The 17,945-nt window shown below is 49.4% G+C and overlaps 1 protein-coding gene across 6 annotated transcripts in view; it reads left to right on the top strand.

Moving 5' to 3' along the window:
* The window catches only part of KCND3 (potassium voltage-gated channel subfamily D member 3), a 114,278-nt gene that overhangs the window by 88,589 nt on the left and 7,744 nt on the right, over window positions 1-17,945 (top strand). For 5 of the 6 annotated variants that reach the window (XM_032132856.1, XM_032132859.1, XM_032132857.1 and 2 more), the window contains exons 4-7: window positions 8,885-8,986; window positions 14,022-14,114; window positions 16,741-16,797; window positions 17,697-17,944. In XM_032132856.1, the coding sequence (XP_031988747.1) occupies window positions 8,885-8,986; window positions 14,022-14,114; window positions 16,741-16,797; window positions 17,697-17,944 (500 nt within the window). The remainder of the gene's footprint in view (window positions 1-8,884; window positions 8,987-14,021; window positions 14,115-16,740; window positions 16,798-17,696; window position 17,945) is intronic. The other variant, XM_032132862.1, reaches the window with a different exon arrangement.

Below are 17,945 nucleotides of genomic sequence, written 5' to 3'. Positions count from 1 at the left end.
TGCCCGTGACGCCTGGCACATCCAGCGGCGAGGCAGGACAACCAGGAGCCACTGCTGGAATGCACAAACCAGGGCCAGGGCAGTGTGTAACCACGACAACCCCACAGCCTGGGGAGCGCTCCAGCCCCAGGACAGCATCCAGGCAGGATTGTCCAGCCCCAGGACAGCATCCAGGCGGGATTCTCCCTCCGCATCTGCCAGCCCGGCTTGCAGCCAGCGTGTTGTGGCTGTCAGTGCAGGGATGTGAGCAGAGACACCAGTTCTGGAGTCTGCACTCCCCCCACGGGAGGGGTTTGGGATGCATTTTTCCCTCAAGAAAGATGCATCACCGCACATCTCAGGGGCAGTTTCAGTAGGAAAGGCAATCGTGACACGGCTTTGTTGTCATGTGAGGAGTTCTGGGCAATTCTGGTTCCCAGCAAACAACATTTTCCCAGTTAGTGCTGAAAACTGGCACACGGAGAAGAGGGATGGAGCTCGGGTTGGTTCCCTCACTGCTGCCAGCAGGGACCTGTCCTGCAGAGGTGACAGAGGTGACACTCACTGGACCAGGTGCTGGGCAGCACTACCTGGAGCCATTCCCTTCCTTTCCTGCAGCTGCCACACCATTAATTAGTGCTCATCTACCAGGGAGAGGACCTTGGCATGTGACAGCAGATAAAATTCTGTTAATTCCTCCATCCCCTGAATACTTTATAGCTATTAATTAGGGGTGTGAGCTGTGTGAAAGAGGTTATAAAAGTGAGCTCTGGAAACACAGATAAAAAAAGACAGACAGATAAATCACAGGCAGACAGATGCTCATCACACTTGGCTGCCAGTGAAACACCGAGCCTCATTTTAGACTAGTGGAGAACAGCAGCATCTCTACTAATGATGCAGAAAAACATGAGGGTCTTTTCCTGAGATTTTTTCTGAAGTAACACATTTCTAGACAAATTCTGACACCCTGATTTACACCCCATAACAATCCCAACTATTCCAGATTATTCCCACCACAATTGGGCATCTCTTTAACCACATCCTCAGAGTAATTCTGACCCAAGCTCTAAAAACCTGTCACAGCATTAATACCATAAAAAAGTGTGTGTAGGAATTTCTTCTATTATTATTTCAATAAGGGGGACAGAAGGGAAGAGAGGTGGTTTTGTCACTCAGCTGGGCTGGCAGCACGGGAACTTCAGCAGAGAGGGAGCTTTGAATTTCAGCCAAGTTGAAGCAACTGTGTAAAACATAATTCAATCAAGGGAAAACTTCCATAAACTCAGTCCTTACAGAGATCAAGGCCTGACTGTAACCCTTACGGGGTGGATGAATACATAGATAACTTTAAAAAGGTATTAAAAATAAACAGGGAATCTTCAGAGGATAAAAATATGAAATGGCCTCCAGAAAAGCTTACTACTTAAATTACAAGCAAAGGAATTAAGTGAGAATCACCAAGTTCTACAAAAACAAGGGAAGGTTATTCTTTTCTTTGCTGTAGAATGCAGCAAACACCAGAAAAGGGATGGTCCATGTGAAAAGAAAATGACAGTACAATGACAACTGAGTAAGATTGGCAACAAATACACACAGGCTGGGAATCAGAAAAAAGAATTTCTGAAATAAATGTCCTCCAGGAATGAGAGCTTGGCTAAGTCTGAGCTAGAGCTTGTTAAGATCAAGATGAGAATGTACAAAAAGAAGTTTACAACAGGAGGGGACCAGGCCCAGTGCTGCAGGGGCTTCCTGACCACCTTAACAGTTTTGCATATTGCGACCCTTTGAAAATTCCCTGTTTAATCAGCCAGGCTATCTGTGACTGGTAGAGAGGCCCAGGTCCATTAAACTCCATATTCTGTGCATTGTTCTATAAATAGCCTGAACATGATGTTCCTCAGTGTTGGAAAAGATTAAATGATAAAGTTCATTGGAAATGATGTTCTGTTGCTTTAATGGTGCCAAGGGTAAGGTAGCATTAAAAGGAGAGGCACAGAGGAGGAGAGGAGAATCTTTCATCTCTGGAAAGTAATGAAGAGGCCCAAAATAAGATCAAGGTCTGACTGTAAGTGGTTCTATCAAATTATATAGGAATATAATGAGTTTTACACTATCTGATTTCCATATGCAGCTCTATAACATCTCCCCCAAAGCAAAAGCGACAGAATATTTGAACTTGGCTCAAAATCTGTTTAATGTAAAGATCTGAGAGGAAGTAAAATCCAACTGTACATACTTTGTTTCTTAGGGGGAAAAAAAAGAGGTTAAAAGGAGAAGAAAAAGTTACTCTCAGGTCCTGTACCAGTGCTGTGCTCTGGTTCCTGCCCATTCCCGCAGCAGATGGGCTGTGGCTGCCAGAATAACAACTGCTCCTGACTGGATGGGCTATTTGCTTTCCAAACAGCCTCATCTCACCCAGCTCTCCAGCCCAGGCAGCAGCCCCAGCCCCAGCCTGGCACTCCAGCCTTTGGCAGAGATGGCAGAGCAGCTTCCCAGGGCCCTAAGCAGGGCAGATGAGCAGTGCTGCCTCACTGTACTGAGCAAAGCACTCCACAGACAGTGGATTCATTGAATATCTTGTTTGCTCCATTATTTTTGAATGCTTTTTTAAAAATGAAGGGTTTTCCATGTTCTGCTTGGCAAGGAAAAACTACCACAACAGGCCAGGGAGCTGAGCAGGTTTGCACCGGATGAAGGTTCCATCCATTCCCTTTCCAAGTACATCTGTGCTCTGAGTTCCCACTCAGAAGTACAACCTGAAGTCTCTGCTGAATTCCTTCCGGAATTTCAGGCTAAAAAAATTAGTTAAAGGTTCCAGAGACAAGATCATTTCAGGAAGGTGAGAACATAACCACAAGAAAACACTTTTTTGTCATTCCAGACTCCAAGCCCTGTTGTTCAGCCTGTACAAACTCCTCTTCAGCTCTACAATCTGCTTGTCACCTTTCCCATCTTCCAAAATCAACCACATTCTTTCCATCTAGAATTTAAAGCCCAAACCCCAAACAAGCAACAAATGCAGATAAAAGCAAAAAAATCAAGTGCTTGCTGAATGGCTGCAATATTGCACCTTGAGAGTAAAAACCAGATCCAAAACACTCTGTTGATAACTTTGGAGAGCAGCTCCATTTCAGCCTTAAAGGCCCAGTGGTGCTCACCTACTGCAGCAATCACCACTAATACTCAAACTATTAATTATTGAAGAATTAGCATGTGAAACACGGTTAATTATTTTGTGTAGCTGTGTTTTCTACCAGGAACCCTCATGGTGTGGTTTTAGCAGTAAAGGGAGAGGGAATGTGGACAGAGCACCCCTCACATGAGGAAAGGCTGAGGACTGGGACTGTTTGGTGCCAAGAAGGGAAGGCTCAGAGGGAGCTCGTTAATGGATAAATACCTTCAGGTGCTCAGGGTGTGGAGCTACTCAAGAACCACCTGGACAGAGGGTGGAGGTGGCCCTGCAGGTGAGATCAGGTGACCTCCTTATGAATAGCTCCAAATCCACCTGACACAGGGTGCAGGTGGCTCTAGATCAGGTGACCTCGTTAATGTACAAATACCTTCAGGTGTGCAGGTTCTGGAGCTATTCAAGGACCACCTGGACAGAGGGTGGAGGTGGCCTATGATTCGATTCCAGAGATTGTTTCCAACCTCATCCTGAGAGGGATAATGCTAAAAACAGCTCCAGTGCACAGAGGGAGAAATGGATGCAGGGCCTGCACAGAGAGTTCCTGACAGGCAGGCACTCCACTCACTGCTTGCTCAAGAACAGAAGGTCTGGAAAGCTGAAGTTGTCTGGCAAATATGCAATTGTGTCATAGGTTGTAGCTTAATAGTTTATTATCCCACATAAATCAAGAGTGAGCGCTATCTCCATAAGAACTGGATGAAAATCATTAATAAATAATAATTAGCTGTTTCCTGAGCCTGCCATCTGGTAAGCATTTCTCCCAGCCAGCAGCTCCTGCTCCCTGCACTTCTCCAAAAAGCAAAAAGATGAACTCAGGCTCTTCTCTCTCCTCTGCCAGTCCCTTTGGGAAGTGCAGACACCCAGGATGCTGCACCCTCCCCAGCCCAGCTCAGGTCTCCACTTCTGCAGCTCTTCACTGCCCTTCCTGCTTATTCCGAGCCTCCAGTTTCTTAAAAACCAGCAAGCCCCAGAAGTTACTGAGCCCTGCCTTCCATCCTGCTCTGAGAAACACGTGGGCTCCAAGATAACCAAATTAATCATTCTAACCTGTAAGTGGCTGTCATTAGTATTATTATTTTCATCATATAAATTATCTTCCAGATTAGGTCATATGCATTTTGAGATCCTGTGGTTTCCTAGCAACTCCTCTCCCCATCTCCATGCAGACACAGTGTGCCGTTTGCTTTTCCTTTTTTAGCCTCCCTGTGCAGGGGTTATATTCAGTAACAGTGATCTCAGGCCCAGCCCTGGTGACCTTTAGTCTGTCACATTTGGGGGAGAAGATGCAGAAGACAACGATCCTCCCCAAAATGACGCTTGCAGCAGAAGGGCAGAGAAGCACAGTCCTCCACTTGCCCATGTTCTGTGCCCAGACCAGGAGGGCTGAGCTGCAGGAGAGGGGTGACAAAAACATGCCCACATGTGGTAAAAACTGGCAGAACTTGGAAGATCTTAAACCCCTTTTTACTGTCAGGCTTGACCAAAGTGCCACACCCCACACAGGCACAGGACAGGTACCCAAGCACCAGGCAGAGCCTGTGTCCCTTGACAGAGACACTTTGATGCTTTCCAAAGAATTCACATTTGCACACAGACATTCACAGAAAAACCTGAACTGTTGTTTCAGAGTTGTTTCTAGTCCAATGGAGGAAAGTGTCTGGAGGGCCAAACCAATTTTAGGCACCAATTTTAATTAACTTCTCTAGCTGAGTTAATCAAGATATCTACCAAATTTAATCACGATGGGGACCCGGCGTTGGGCGCTGTGATGATCCCAGCCAATCCTTTGTGTGAGGAGAATAGGATTAACTTCTGTCCTGCCCCACTGACATTTTTTAAAATAACGTCTGTTCTAAACTACAAAAGCTGTGGGGCTTAATTATTTAGATAGCAAGTGGCCCTGTTTCAAAAGGAAAAGGGAACAGATCTCAGAACCATCTCCAGCCCACATGGAGTACAGCTATTAATATTTGATCCCCTGCTAGCCTGGAGGCAAAGGGAATAATGTTCATTACAACAGCCTGAGACTGAATCCACTTTAATAAATGACTGAACTGAAGATGAGGATGAACCTTTCCTGCTACAGGTGAGGTAAGCTGGGCACTGGCAATTCCTCCAGCAAAGGAGCTGGTATTTTATCAAGCACAGGGAGAAATGGGAATCTTCAGTGGTGACCATCAGAGCATCCCTGGAAAAACCACCACTGCATCCAAAATCCACTCCTGCTTACAGGAGAGAGGAGATCATTGTGCAAAGTGAGGAACACACACACAAAGGCACATACTTGCGTTTAAAAGAAACGATTTAATGGAAATGTAATTATCAGGAACAGAGGGACAATGCCATGTACCTGGAATATGAAACATCCCTCATTCCCTTATCCCGGCTCTCTCCCACAGCTCCCATTCCATAGCAGCAGTCCCCATGGATGTTGCAGCCTCAGGCCAGTCCTTTTGAGGGCCTAGAGCAACACAGCAGTTTGGGAAAGTCTGCAGGAAAAGTGAAGATCCAATTTCACTTTCTTGTTGTGTTCTCAGTCTGTGTTTTGTCCCTGTCTCAGGCCGAGAGCACCTTGGCCCAGCACAGAGATCTCACTCTCACACACCGATTAGGTGGCTCAGCGTTAAAATGGGACAAGGAAATCTAGGTGAGGTATCGAAAATAAAGCCAATTTCAGATGTCCCCATTTTGGGGGGTTCGAAAGATGACCTATTTTTCAGATTGGTCATAGTCTGTGTCACCCAATTAAAGCTGCAAACTTTACCCTGTGCATGTCTTTGCCTGAGAAATTGTCTGCTTGAGCACAAGGTCTTGATGTTAAACAAATATTTCAGATATTTCCAATACTGAAGGCCAGAATGGCTCACACCTGGACAGGGACAGAGCTCCTGAAATGGCTCCACTCTCTGGACCCACTGCAGATATTTGCCTCCTGCCTTTCCTCTTCCTACAGCGTTTACCCATTAGCACCTCTAATTAGAAGGGAAAATCACGAGCTCCATGTTATTTAAGGGATTAGGCAGCATTTTAAACTACAGCACAATGTAATTATTTTTTAATAGCTGCAGCTATTTCATGTATTTACTTTTAATGGTGTTTGAGTCATAAATTAACAGTAGAAAAGAAAAAAGGCAAATCACTTGACAGAGGAGCAGGCAGCAACTGAAAAGAAAAACTAAAACGCTAAAAGGAATTATCAAAAATAATCAAAAAGGAAGAGGTAGGGTCAGTTTTCCTTGTTTGCATTATTCTGGACTGCTTCTTATCATCTAACTTGTCCCCCTGGAGATGTGTATTTTTGGAGAGTGTTCTTTTATCAGATGCCAAAGTTAATGAAGTCCCACTGCCACTGCTGGGACACAGGTCCAGGCTCACTGAGGGCCCACTGTCCCTGTGCTGCTGCAGCACGAGCAGAGCAGGGCACAGAGACTGCCAAGGACAGAGCGGAGGGGGAGAGAGAGGGGTTTGAAGGGCCCAGGGTGTTGGGGGAAGGTGGGAAATGAAGGCACCTCCATGCAGAGCACCTGAACCCTGAACAGCACCCACGGCCCCCGTGCCCGCAGCACGGCCAGCGCGAGGCTCCAGTGCTCTGCATCTCACCCCAAAAAGGAACTCTGGGAGGCAAAAAGGAGCCAGCAGCACCCCAGGGGCTGTCTCGGGGGGGTTGTTAACACCCTGTGGCAGAAAATGTGCACCAGGCAGCTGCGAGCTGTGCTCAGCTGCCCCCTGCACACAGACGGACAGACAGACAGACAGACACCCAGAGCCGCCTGTGCCGCTGTTCCCAAAAGCTCCTTGTCCTCCTGACAAACCCTGGTATTTCACCCCAGCCTTTTCCAGGCAGAGTGACCACCTGAAATCACCTCCCTCCCGGTACTGGCAACACGGGAGAAATCCCCAGTGCTCCCAGCTCTAACCCCAGCCCTAAACCCATCCCTAACCCTGCTCTGTTCACCATCCCCAACCCCAGCCCTAATCCCATCCTAAACCCCACTCTGCTCCCCAGCCCTAACACCAGCCCCAAACCCAGCCCTAACCCCTCTCTGTTCCCCAGCCCCAACCCCAGCCCCAACCCCGCTCTATTCAGCAGCCCTAACGCCAGCCCTAACCCCGCTCTGTTCCCCAGCCCTAACCCTGCTCTGTTCCCCAGCCCCAGCCCCAGCCCTAACCCCTCTCTGTTCCCCAGCCCTAACCCCGCTCTGTTCCCCAGCCCTAACCCCTCTCTGTTCCCCAGCCCCAGCCCTAACCCCTCTCTGTTCCCCAGCCCTAACCCCGCTCTGTTCCCCAGCCCTAACCCCGCTCTGTTCCCCAGCCCCAGCCCTAACCCCTCTCTGTTCCCCAGCCCTAACCCCGCTCTGTTCCCCAACCCCAGCCCTAACCCCTCTCTGTTCCCCAGCCCTAACCCCGCTCTGTTCCCCAGCCCCAGCCCCAGCCCTAACCCCGCTCTGTTCCCCAGCCCTAACCCCTCTCTGTTCCCCAGCCCTAACCCCTCTCTGTTCCCCAGCCCTAACCCCGCTCTGTTCCCCAGCCCTAACCCCTCTCTGTTCCCCAGCCCCAGCCCTAACCCTGCTCTGTTCCCCAGCCCTAACCCCGCTCTGTTCCCCAGCCCTAACCCCTCTCTGTTCCCCAGCCCTAACCCCTCTCTGTTCCCCAACCCCAGCCCTAACCCCTCTCTGTTCCCCAGCCCTAACCCCTCTCTGTTCCCCAGCCCTAACCCCTCTCTGTTCCCCAGCCCCAGCCCTAACCCCTCTCTGTTCCCCAACCCCAGCCCTAACCCCTCTCTGTTCCCCAGCCCTAACCCCGCTCTGTTCCCCAGCCCTAACCCCTCTCTGTTCCCCAGCCCTAACCCCGCTCTGTTCCCCAGCCCCAGCCCCAGCCCTAACCCCTCTCTGTTCCCCAGCCCTAACCCCTCTCTGTTCCCCAGCCCTAACCCCTCTCTGTTCCCCAGCCCTAACCCCTCTCTGTTCCCCAACCCCAGCCCTAACCCCTCTCTGTTCCCCAGCCCTAACCCCTCTCTGTTCCCCAGCCCTAACCCCGCTCTGTTCCCCAGCCCCAACCCCAGCCCTAACCCCTCTCTGTTCCCCAGCCCTAACCCCGCTCTGTTCCCCAGCCCTAACCCCTCTCTGTTCCCCAGCCCCAGCCCTAACCCCTCTCTGTTCCCCAGCCCTAACCCCTCTCTGTTCCCCAGCCCTAACCCCTCTCTGTTCCCCAACCCCAGCCCTAACCCCTCTCTGTTCCCCAGCCCTAACCCCGCTCTGTTCCCCAGCCCTAACCCCTCTCTGTTCCCCAGCCCTAACCCCTCTCTGTTCCCCAGCCCTAACCCCTCTCTGTTCCCCAACCCCAGCCCTAACCCCTCTCTGTTCCCCAGCCCTAACCCCTCTCTGTTCCCCAACCCCAGCCCTAACCCCTCTCTGTTCCCCAGCCCTAACCCCTCTCTGTTCCCCAACCCCAGCCCTAACCCCTCTCTGTTCCCCAACCCCAACCCCAGCCCTAACCCCTCTCTGTTCCCCAGCCCTAACCCCTCTCTGTTCCCCAGCCCTAACCCCTCTCTGTTCCCCAACCCCAACCCCAGCCCTAACCCCTCTCTGTTCCCCAGCCCTAACCCCGCTCTGTTCCCCAGCCCCAACCCCAGCCCTAACCCCGCTCTGTTCCCCAGCCCTAACCCCTCTCTGTTCCCCAACCCCAGCCCTAACCCGCTCTGTGTCCCCGCAGAAGGCGCGCCTGGCGCGGATCCGCGTGGCCAAGACGGGCAGCTCCAACGCGTACCTGCACAGCAAACGCAACGGGCTCCTCAACGAGGCCCTGGAGCTCACGGTGAGTGCACAGCCCTCTCCCTCCACAGCTGCCCACCCCCCAGCCCCGCTCCTCTCCCCGGGCTCCCCCCGTCTCTCAGCTCACTGCTCATTCCCAGCCTGGCACACAGGATGTGCTATCATACACTGCACGTGGGGTGTGCAGGCACAGCTGGAACCCAGCTGCTCGACTGGATGGCAGGGAAAAGCTTCCTTGAGCTCCTCCTTGAGCTAGGAAAGGATCTGGCTTTCCAGCAAGGAGCAGGTTCACAGCTCCCTCTAATCCCTGGGTGTGACGGAGCTGTTGGAGCTGAACTCATTTACACAGCCCACACTATAAATATCCACTGCCTTCCATTTATTTTTTAAGAGTCTAATATCTACTATCTGATCATCTCCAACAGGACAAGGAAAATATTCCCTAGCTCCTGTTTCAGGCAGGCTGGTGGTGGGTTTATTTTTAAAGGCCTCCAGAGGCCTCTGGCTGCTCAGGAGGGGGAAAGTTTTAAATGCTCAGACTGCTCAGCAGAACCAGCAAACACGAGAGGAGGTTATTACATTAAGCCTCATCAACACCAGAGCAGGTATTAGCACATTTCATGGATTTCATTTCAAATAAATCAGCCTTTCATGTAGGTGGGGAGCGAAGAGAGAGATGAAGAATATTTGATTGAGCCCCAGAGCCGCCTAGAACTCATTTGTGCATCCTCACTTGGGATCTAATCCTCAATATCACTCTCCCTGGGACACAGCCCTGCTTTTGTGCCCAGAGAGGAGAAACAGAGCTGGGGAAGGGTCTAGAGAATAAGTTCTCTGAGAAGCAGCTGAGGGAGTTGGGGGGGCTTTTCCAACCACAATGGTTCTGTAAAATCAAAGCTGAAAACCTTTCCAACCCCTGCAAAAGCTGCTCCCCTGGACATGAGCCCACTCCTAGCCCAGCTCAGTGGGCTCAGCACAGGGGAGTCGTGCAGCACCTGGTTCTGCACGTAGGATGTGCTCAGTGCAGCCTGAGACAGATAAATCTGGCCCGTTACAACTGGAACTTTCTAAACTGTTCAACAAAAGCACTTCACACCAAGTACGGATTTGGAAGGTGGGGGCCCCAGAGCAGCTCTGTTCTCCCTTCCAAAACAAGTTGGATCCCTCTGACTACACATCCAACATTGTCTCCTGATCGGCAAATGGCAGCCACGCTCAGAAATCTGTTCCTTGCACCATACATCACTGCTGAGCAGTTCAGGAGGAGTTTCTGTATAAAGGCCATGACTGGTCATACCTATCCCAGAGCTTATCCCCACACAGGAAAGGCTCAGGACTGGGAAGTCAGCTCTGCTGGGATTCTGCTTTTTCATTACCCAGAAAACATGCAAAAATTTGACTAAAAATTTAAAATTTCCTTTTAAACTTTAGGTTTCTGGTCTTTAAAAATTGCCAGGAGAGCTTAGCAGGATCACTCAGTTTGCACTTGATCTTCCAGCCTGTCATCCCAGCAAGGATCTCCTCACTTCTCTTGTCAACCAAAACTCCCTGCCAAGACCACTCAGGGAAGAGCAGCTGACACACCAATGCTTAAGTCCAAAATGCACGAGGCTGAGAGAACTATTTGGCTGAATGGGTTCATCTTCTGGCACTTGAGCAAAAATAAGTGGGAAAAGGATCATTTTGGCTACAAAGCTACTGTAGACACAGGAAGGAAAACAGAAACATTTCTAAAGAGGTTCTAGAGGATTTTTTTTACCCATTGATAACTAAATTTAGATCTATAGGAGCTCCTATAGCAGTTTTCACAAGGTTTTCTGGCTGTAACTTCCTTCCTGGTGGGCTTATAGCTCTAAATCATAGAATCCCAGAAGGGTTTGGGCCAGAATCAAGACCCAACACGTCTCTCCATCCCCAGGCAGTGGCACTAATTAATTACAGAACTGCAGAGCGTTCTTCCTTTCAGGTGTACATGACCAGTTTAACTCCAGGAGGCAAGATTTTATGTCCTTTCATTTTGTGGCGGAACAACAAACTCTTCTGAAGAGTACAAAATGTGAATGACAGCACAGTCTAGACAGCCAAATTTTTTAAGCTGTAAAAACATAAAGGAACACGACTTGTGTAGCTGCAGTAACAGACACCAAAATATTATCTCCATACTGTGCATATTTGTCAGTCACATTAGTGTCAAACTGCTTCCCTGCTCAGGTACAAGCCCTGTTTTGACACCTTGCCCAGGATCTGTGTGAACAGTAATGGGCTGCACATGGCCAGACTGCCACAGGGCTGCTCTGTCCCCCAGCAGTAATTCCAACTGCAATTACTCCACGGCCATGACCAGGCGTTCTCTCTCCCATCAGCAGTGATCCCACAGCTCTGGGCTCACTGTGGGTGTTTAGCAAGGGCCCAGCAGATTGTGTGACACTGGGAGGGGTCACCACGGCCCCACGCCGTGCCCTGGCTCTGGCTCTGCAGCCAAACCAATAAATTGGGAAAACAGGACTGCTCAGGGTTCCGGAACGTGTGCCGGAGTGTCCTTTCATTAGCACCAGAATGAACACACTGACACCATCTTCCAAGGGAACAGCACGTCTCCAGCCTGGAGCCTCCCATCAAAGTGAAGAAAAGGACTCATCCAAGGACAGCAGCAGGAAGGAGATCTGCTTCCAGCAAGAATGCAGGCTTGTGCTTCACAAACATGTGGATTTGTGGCATTTGCCACCTAGACACAAAGTCCTCAGACTGTTTTCTTCTCATTTTGAGATTTTTTTAGTGGGCTTTATGTCAAAAGTGCTCAAGGGATGGTGAGCTCCTTCCCATGGCAGCAGCCTACATATCCTCTTAGCACTAATCTCCTTGTACAGCAGCTGAAATTCCCTTTTAGCTGCAGTGCCAGGAGGTGCACATCCCGGGAGCAGGAGGCCGGGAGGTCCGGTGCCTTTTCACCAGCCCCAGATAAGCACTGTGGCTGTTCCTGGGCAGGGCCAGCCCAGCCCCTGAAGCAGCTCACCAGGACCCAGTGATGGAGCACTGAAATAGAGGTAAAGTGGAAGAATTTTGGATTTCAGAACTGACACCACAGTGTGCTGCAGCCTCCCCCCAGGCAACCAGCAGTTCACGGAATGTCTTCCAAGAGCAAACTGAATTGTAACTGGCATCAAATCTTTGGCATCCCTGCTCAAAGAGCAAAGCTCTCCCTCCCCCACGAGCTCTTCCATTGCAGCCAAACTCTTCTGCTGAAGACACAGATTTTGTTCGCCTGCAGACGCAACCTCTGTAGGTTCCCTTTCCTCAGCACTACCCCCAAAATGCCAAGTGTCTGGGACGTTGGCACTGGCCCTGGCCCAGGGCAGCAGCTCCTGCAGATCTCATGCCTAATTTCCACGTGGGATGACCTCGGGTGTTTCTGCCCTTCTGGAAACACTGAGCTGACTGAAAAAAAATCCCAAAGGAAGATAAGGTACAAGTCCCACTCCTTATTCCTGGTCGCTGCCATCCCTTGAGCCCTTTCCCTCAGGACCAAGCCCAGCCTTGAGGTGGAAGGCAGAGGGAGAGCCTGGGCTGTGCTGCCAACACTTAACAACTGGTTTGGGTCTCCTGCCAGAGCTGTGGAAGCTCTGTCTTGGCTCTCAGACCCCTTTTAGAGTTCCTCTTAGGCAAATCCTCATAAAAAGATACTGTTTGCAATATGTGCTCTTCCTCTCTCTTTTCCCAGTGTTTTAGTGCAGCATCATCTCTGCTTTAGGGCTTCCAAGGGCCTCCATGGGAAATATTCCAACCCAGACTTCAGTGGAGTCAGTCATCTCAGCAGGAACCAACAGGACCTGCTGGATGTGTTACCTCACCAGGAGGATTGTTAATAAGAAAAATGGAACTGATTTTTTTTTAGGCCACTACTAAAAATACGTCTGGGAATGTTCATCCTCCAAAACAACAGCAACAAAAAAATCCATAACCTGCCTAAGATGCATTCCCACAGGATTCTATTAATTCTGTGTACGGGAAGTCAGCTTCCTTAATGTCCCACTTCAGCTGTGTTTTGGCACCTGTCAGAGACAGAGTTATTCCTTCACTTAAGGATCACAGCACCAGCCTGGGAATGGCATCCAGAGCAGGCACTTGCGGGGAAGCAGTGGGACACAGGGGTGCATTTAAATGCAGTGCTTTAACCACAGCTGAATTTGATCCCCTTGAGAGCAACAAGCAATGTCTTGGCAAGATGTTCTGCCACCCATTTCCTCTCCTGAGCAGTCAGATCCTGCTGTTTTGAGTCTGAGCAGCGATTCCAGCCATGCACATCCATTTCTGACTTTCAGATTCAAGCATTACAGAAGACACCAGCCCCCTTTCCTTCTGAGGCTCAGGGACACATCTTACACCACCTAATTGCTGCTGTAATGCACGTCATTGTCTTTGAGAGCGCTCATCCTCAAAGACACACAACAGATTAACGTGTCGTGAAATCACGGGCGGTTTCGAGACCAGAAACTTAAATAGCAGTAAGAGTATATCCTTAAACCCCAAATGTTAACTGTGCCATTCCCTGCTCCCGTGTGCAGCCGTGGCTCAGGAGCTCTGGGCAGCGGCACCCGAGCTCCAAGGGCCCAGCACTGCCCGGCTCGGGCAGAGCCGGGGGAGCCAGGCAGCTTTGCTTTGCCTCCCAACAGAGACTCGGGGTCAGGGGACATCTGTTGGCATTCAAAGGTCACGGCACGCTTAGAAATCTTAATGTATTTTGGAAAAGTACAGCAGCACAGATTCTTTTTTTCCTTTGCCTTCTGGTTCCTGAGCTTGACATCGTAAGTCAGCAGCCCTTCCCGTATTTCCCCCCTAGCTACAGAATGCCTAGAAACACACAGGGTTTGAATCAGAGCTGAGTGCACCTGAGTGGACAAGTGAAATCGCTAAGAAAAAAAATTGAGGAAACCTCCTAAGAGTGAGGAGAAAAACCCGAGAGCTGGCAACGCTGAAATTGTTATCTTTACCCCAGTGTAAGCTCCTGCTGGCTCCGTTTGTTTTCATGGTTTTACACCTGGTTTGGGTTTTGTTCCCCTCCTCTTTTTGTGGCTATTCAGGGATCCACCGAAGAGGAACAGCACATGACTAAAGGCACCTCCTTAATCGAAAGCCAACACCACCATCTGCTGCACTGCCTGGAAAAAACAACCGTAAGTACCAGCACAACCTTGCACACGCACGGCTCTGGGTGCCCGGCCAGGGCGCCCCAAGGAGGAGGTTACACACGGGGGGCTCTGAGGTGACCCCTGTCACACTCCCTCCGAGGGTGGCACTCATTCTGGGCTCCCAGGAACATTCTGCAATGGGTTAAATGCACTTCTATTTTGTTGTCTTTAAAATAATAAAAACAATTCCTGTGCAGAGGGATAAAATGGGATTATCTGGTACCCCTCAGTCACCCACGTCTGTACAGAGCCAGCAGCAGCTTCTTGGTCAAGTTCATCTGAACGCAAATTTTCAGTGAGGGGTTAGGGACATCCTAGAAATAAGAAGTTTCATTTCTTCAGTGCTCCTGAAAGAGAACCAAAGTGCATTTCCCTTGTGCTGTCAGCCACACATCACACACCCATCGCTGCTGCTGATCAGCCCTAAGGGACAGTCCTGCTGCCTTGGGAGGAAGATGCTGCTGGTGACTCCAAACCACAGCCTGGTCACCAGTGCCCACAGGGTGGGAAAAAATAACCTTCGGCCTTGGAGATGGCTCAGAGAAGATGAACTCTGTTCAAGGGTTTAAAGGTTGCACACATCTTTTCTCATCTCTGTCTGCTTGCAAGGGCAGGTGATCTATCTCAAAGCCACTCAGGCAGCTGGTACAGCATGATGGTTCTGTTTGCATCCTGCAAGGTGTTGGGAGCCAGAGTTTTATTTTTCATTACTGACTGATTGTGTATGCAGAAGTCTCTGGGAACATTTCAGATATTTATTTGATACATATGTTTTGCTTCCAGGTTTATAGAAAAGGTTCTGCAGTAAAGGAACACATTATCTATACCATGATTCATTCTAGAGAGAATGAAGAGAGGTTAACACTTGAAATATTCATGCCTTTTTCTATCTGCATCCATCATCAAATGTACTTTTGATTTCTGACTTGCAAGGGTTTCTTTTAGACAAATCACCTTCACTTCCATAGTTTGGCTTATGCTGGAATAGCACCACTTAGGCCTCAGAGAAACACTGGAAGAAGCTGAGTAATTAATTACAGTGACCTGAGCCCAAGGAGCTCTAAAGGTCACCGTGCCAAGGGCAGTGAACTGATTCTTCCTGTATCAATGACTACTGAATTTGTTTTACACAACTCATCTCGCCTTTATTTCAATGTTACATTACCAACAGATATTTCACAACCTGACTCTTCAGTTTAAAACTTTCTGCCTCAACCCTTCAGTACTATGACCCATATTTCACAAAAACACTTTCATTTGAAAACTTGAACAAATCGGCTGAAGCAAACAAAAGCTGACAGCCCTGCCTGCAGGGTCTGCCCTGCTTTTAGAAAGGCTGTCCAGGGGCAGGTGAACACCTCTGGGGCTGCAGGAGTTGCTCCATCGCTCATGAGCTGAAGTAACGTGGCCAAAGTGTGCCCTAATTCGTGGTGCGGCGCCCCAGTTAGTGGGCGTGGTACCCTAATTAGTGGGCGTGGTACCCTAATTAGTGGGTGTGATACCCTGGCTGTGTCAGCCCACCACACTGCTCACAAACCTGCTCAGTAAGTCTCAGCGATTGAAAATGTTCCAAATGTTCCTCTTTTTCAGCAAAGAATGGCAATGACAGTGATGCTTGAATTTTGATTAAAACTCAGAAGGAGAAGCTGCACAACAGGTTTTTCCCTCATGTTTTTCAGCCAGTTATTACCATGGTGTAGCACCAAATCAGCAGATTTGGATTCCGGTCTGGAATTACTGGCCCAGAAAGTTCAATGGGTTTGTGTGGAGATCCTGTACTTCACGTAATCTATTAAAACACTATGCAACAGAAAATTTAAATTGTAGTAAAAGCATTTTTAAACACTGAAGAGTCATTTTGTGATCCAGTTGCAGGAATGGAATGAGGAATGTACCATGGTTGCAAACTTGTTTTAATGGGCAATTCACCTTTCCTGAAACGAGGCAGAGGATTCTCAGAGTACATTCTTTATTGACCTGGTCTCTGGGTTGTCACTGGCACACGCTTCCAGCTGAGTGGCTGTGAATGGCTCACAAATCTGCTGTGTCAGATGACAAAGTGACCCTGAAGTACTTGTAGCTGCCACAACAGAGATTACTTTGTCATATTCCCACAGCAGATGGAGTTTGTTCAAACAAAAGGAGGTTTTTTCCCTCCCATTCCAACTCCCAGATTAAGTCTGCACATTCACATGCTGTATTTTCTCCAAGTGCTGAGTGCCCTGAACCCAGTCCTTCAACCCAAACCCTTCTTCTGTGTTTTCACAGAGTTTGATCAAACCCCACAGTCCATTGGTGACTCAATGGCAAAGCAATCCCAATCTGTGATTTGTGAATCAGCAGCTGAAACTTTGTTTGCCTTTGCCTTCGGCTCTCAAAAGATCAAAGTAATAAAGTTGTTACGGGTTTTGTTCTGTTTCCATGAACAAAACACTCAAAAGCTTAATTGTCAGAAGGATTCTGATTCAGGGTTTTGAGAGAAGGTCCTGTTGCCCATTCAAACTTGAGCTGGAATGCTGAGGTGAGAGATGCAGTGCTGGGACTAAACTTCTGAATGCTGGAATGGACAATGAATTGTGTTTTTATCTTCTGTTGGCATGTTGTCTTGTAGGGATTGTCCTATCTTGTGGATGATCCCCTGTTATCTGTACGAACTTCCACCATCAAGGTATTTCCTTTTCAATTCGATCTGTTTTCTGTATGGTCTCTGTGACATGTCTGGACAGTGTTTGCTTACTTCTCGTTCTGGTCTGGTCCTGGGGAGTCTGTGCACGTGGCTCCCTTTGGCTTCCCAGTGCTCTTGTTCCCTGTGAGAGTTGTTACTTGTTCCAGTGGAATCTGATGGCTGCCTTCAGCATGGTTGCTTTTGTTTCCCATCTTTTCTGAAGCCGACAGGGACTGGATGAAGTCTGTTCACTCTACCTGGGTGTTCATATCCACATGTAGGAGTTCTTTCTTTCAGGAGTTCCTGTTCCTTAGCACAAAAGCTCTTTACAGATTCAGCTTTCTGAATTTCCTTCCCCCTGAACACTTTCCCCTCTCCACTGCCATGTTTATTCCTCCCAGCTCATGCACTGCAGGGATGCTTTGAACCCAACAGCCAATGCAAGCATTAAGTTCTATGGCCAGGTGATCATCCAGATAAAATACAATCCTGGTCCCAGGGATAAAGGAAAAGTAGCATGAACTCCTTTTGGATTTCATAACCATGTGGCATTCCAGACTTACTGAGACCATTCTGGAATCCAGACAAAAAATGAACAGAAAATCAAACCCTATGGATTTGAACCCAACAGACTGACAATCTCAGACTGTGTGAGCAAGGCAGCAGTGACATCCTCACGCTTTTGTCACTGCAACAGCTCCTCCTGTTTCCCTGCGGACACAGGAGACCAAAATCTTCCGTGGTTGCAGTGAGGGCAGAGTAATTTCTTTTTAAGATCTGCCCGGTGCAGCCCTTTGCAGGCACGGAGGCAGAGAGCATCTCCCACAGAGCAGGGGCTGACACCCCCCAGCCCAGGCTGTCGGTGTCCCCAGGGAGTGACAGCTCTGCTTCTCCCCTGCCAGAACCACGAGTTCATCGACGAGCAGCTGTTTGAGCAGAACTGCATGGAGAGCTCGATGCAGAACTACCCCTCGTCCCGGAGCCCCTCCCTGTCCAGCCACCACGGGCTGACCACGTCCTGCTGCTCCCGGCGCAACAAGAAGACCACGCACCTGCCCAACTCCAGCGTCCCGGCCACGCGCCTGCGGAGCATGCAGGAGCTCAGCACCATCCACATCCAGTGCAGCGAGCAGCCCTCCCTCACCACCAGG

The sequence above is a fragment of the Corvus moneduloides genome, chromosome 24 (genome assembly GCF_009650955.1).
Source record: "Corvus moneduloides isolate bCorMon1 chromosome 24, bCorMon1.pri, whole genome shotgun sequence".
Lineage (NCBI taxonomy): Eukaryota > Metazoa > Chordata > Aves > Passeriformes > Corvidae > Corvus > Corvus moneduloides.
Note: the sequence above shows the minus strand (reverse complement) of the source record. Positions and strands in the feature narration are given on the sequence as shown.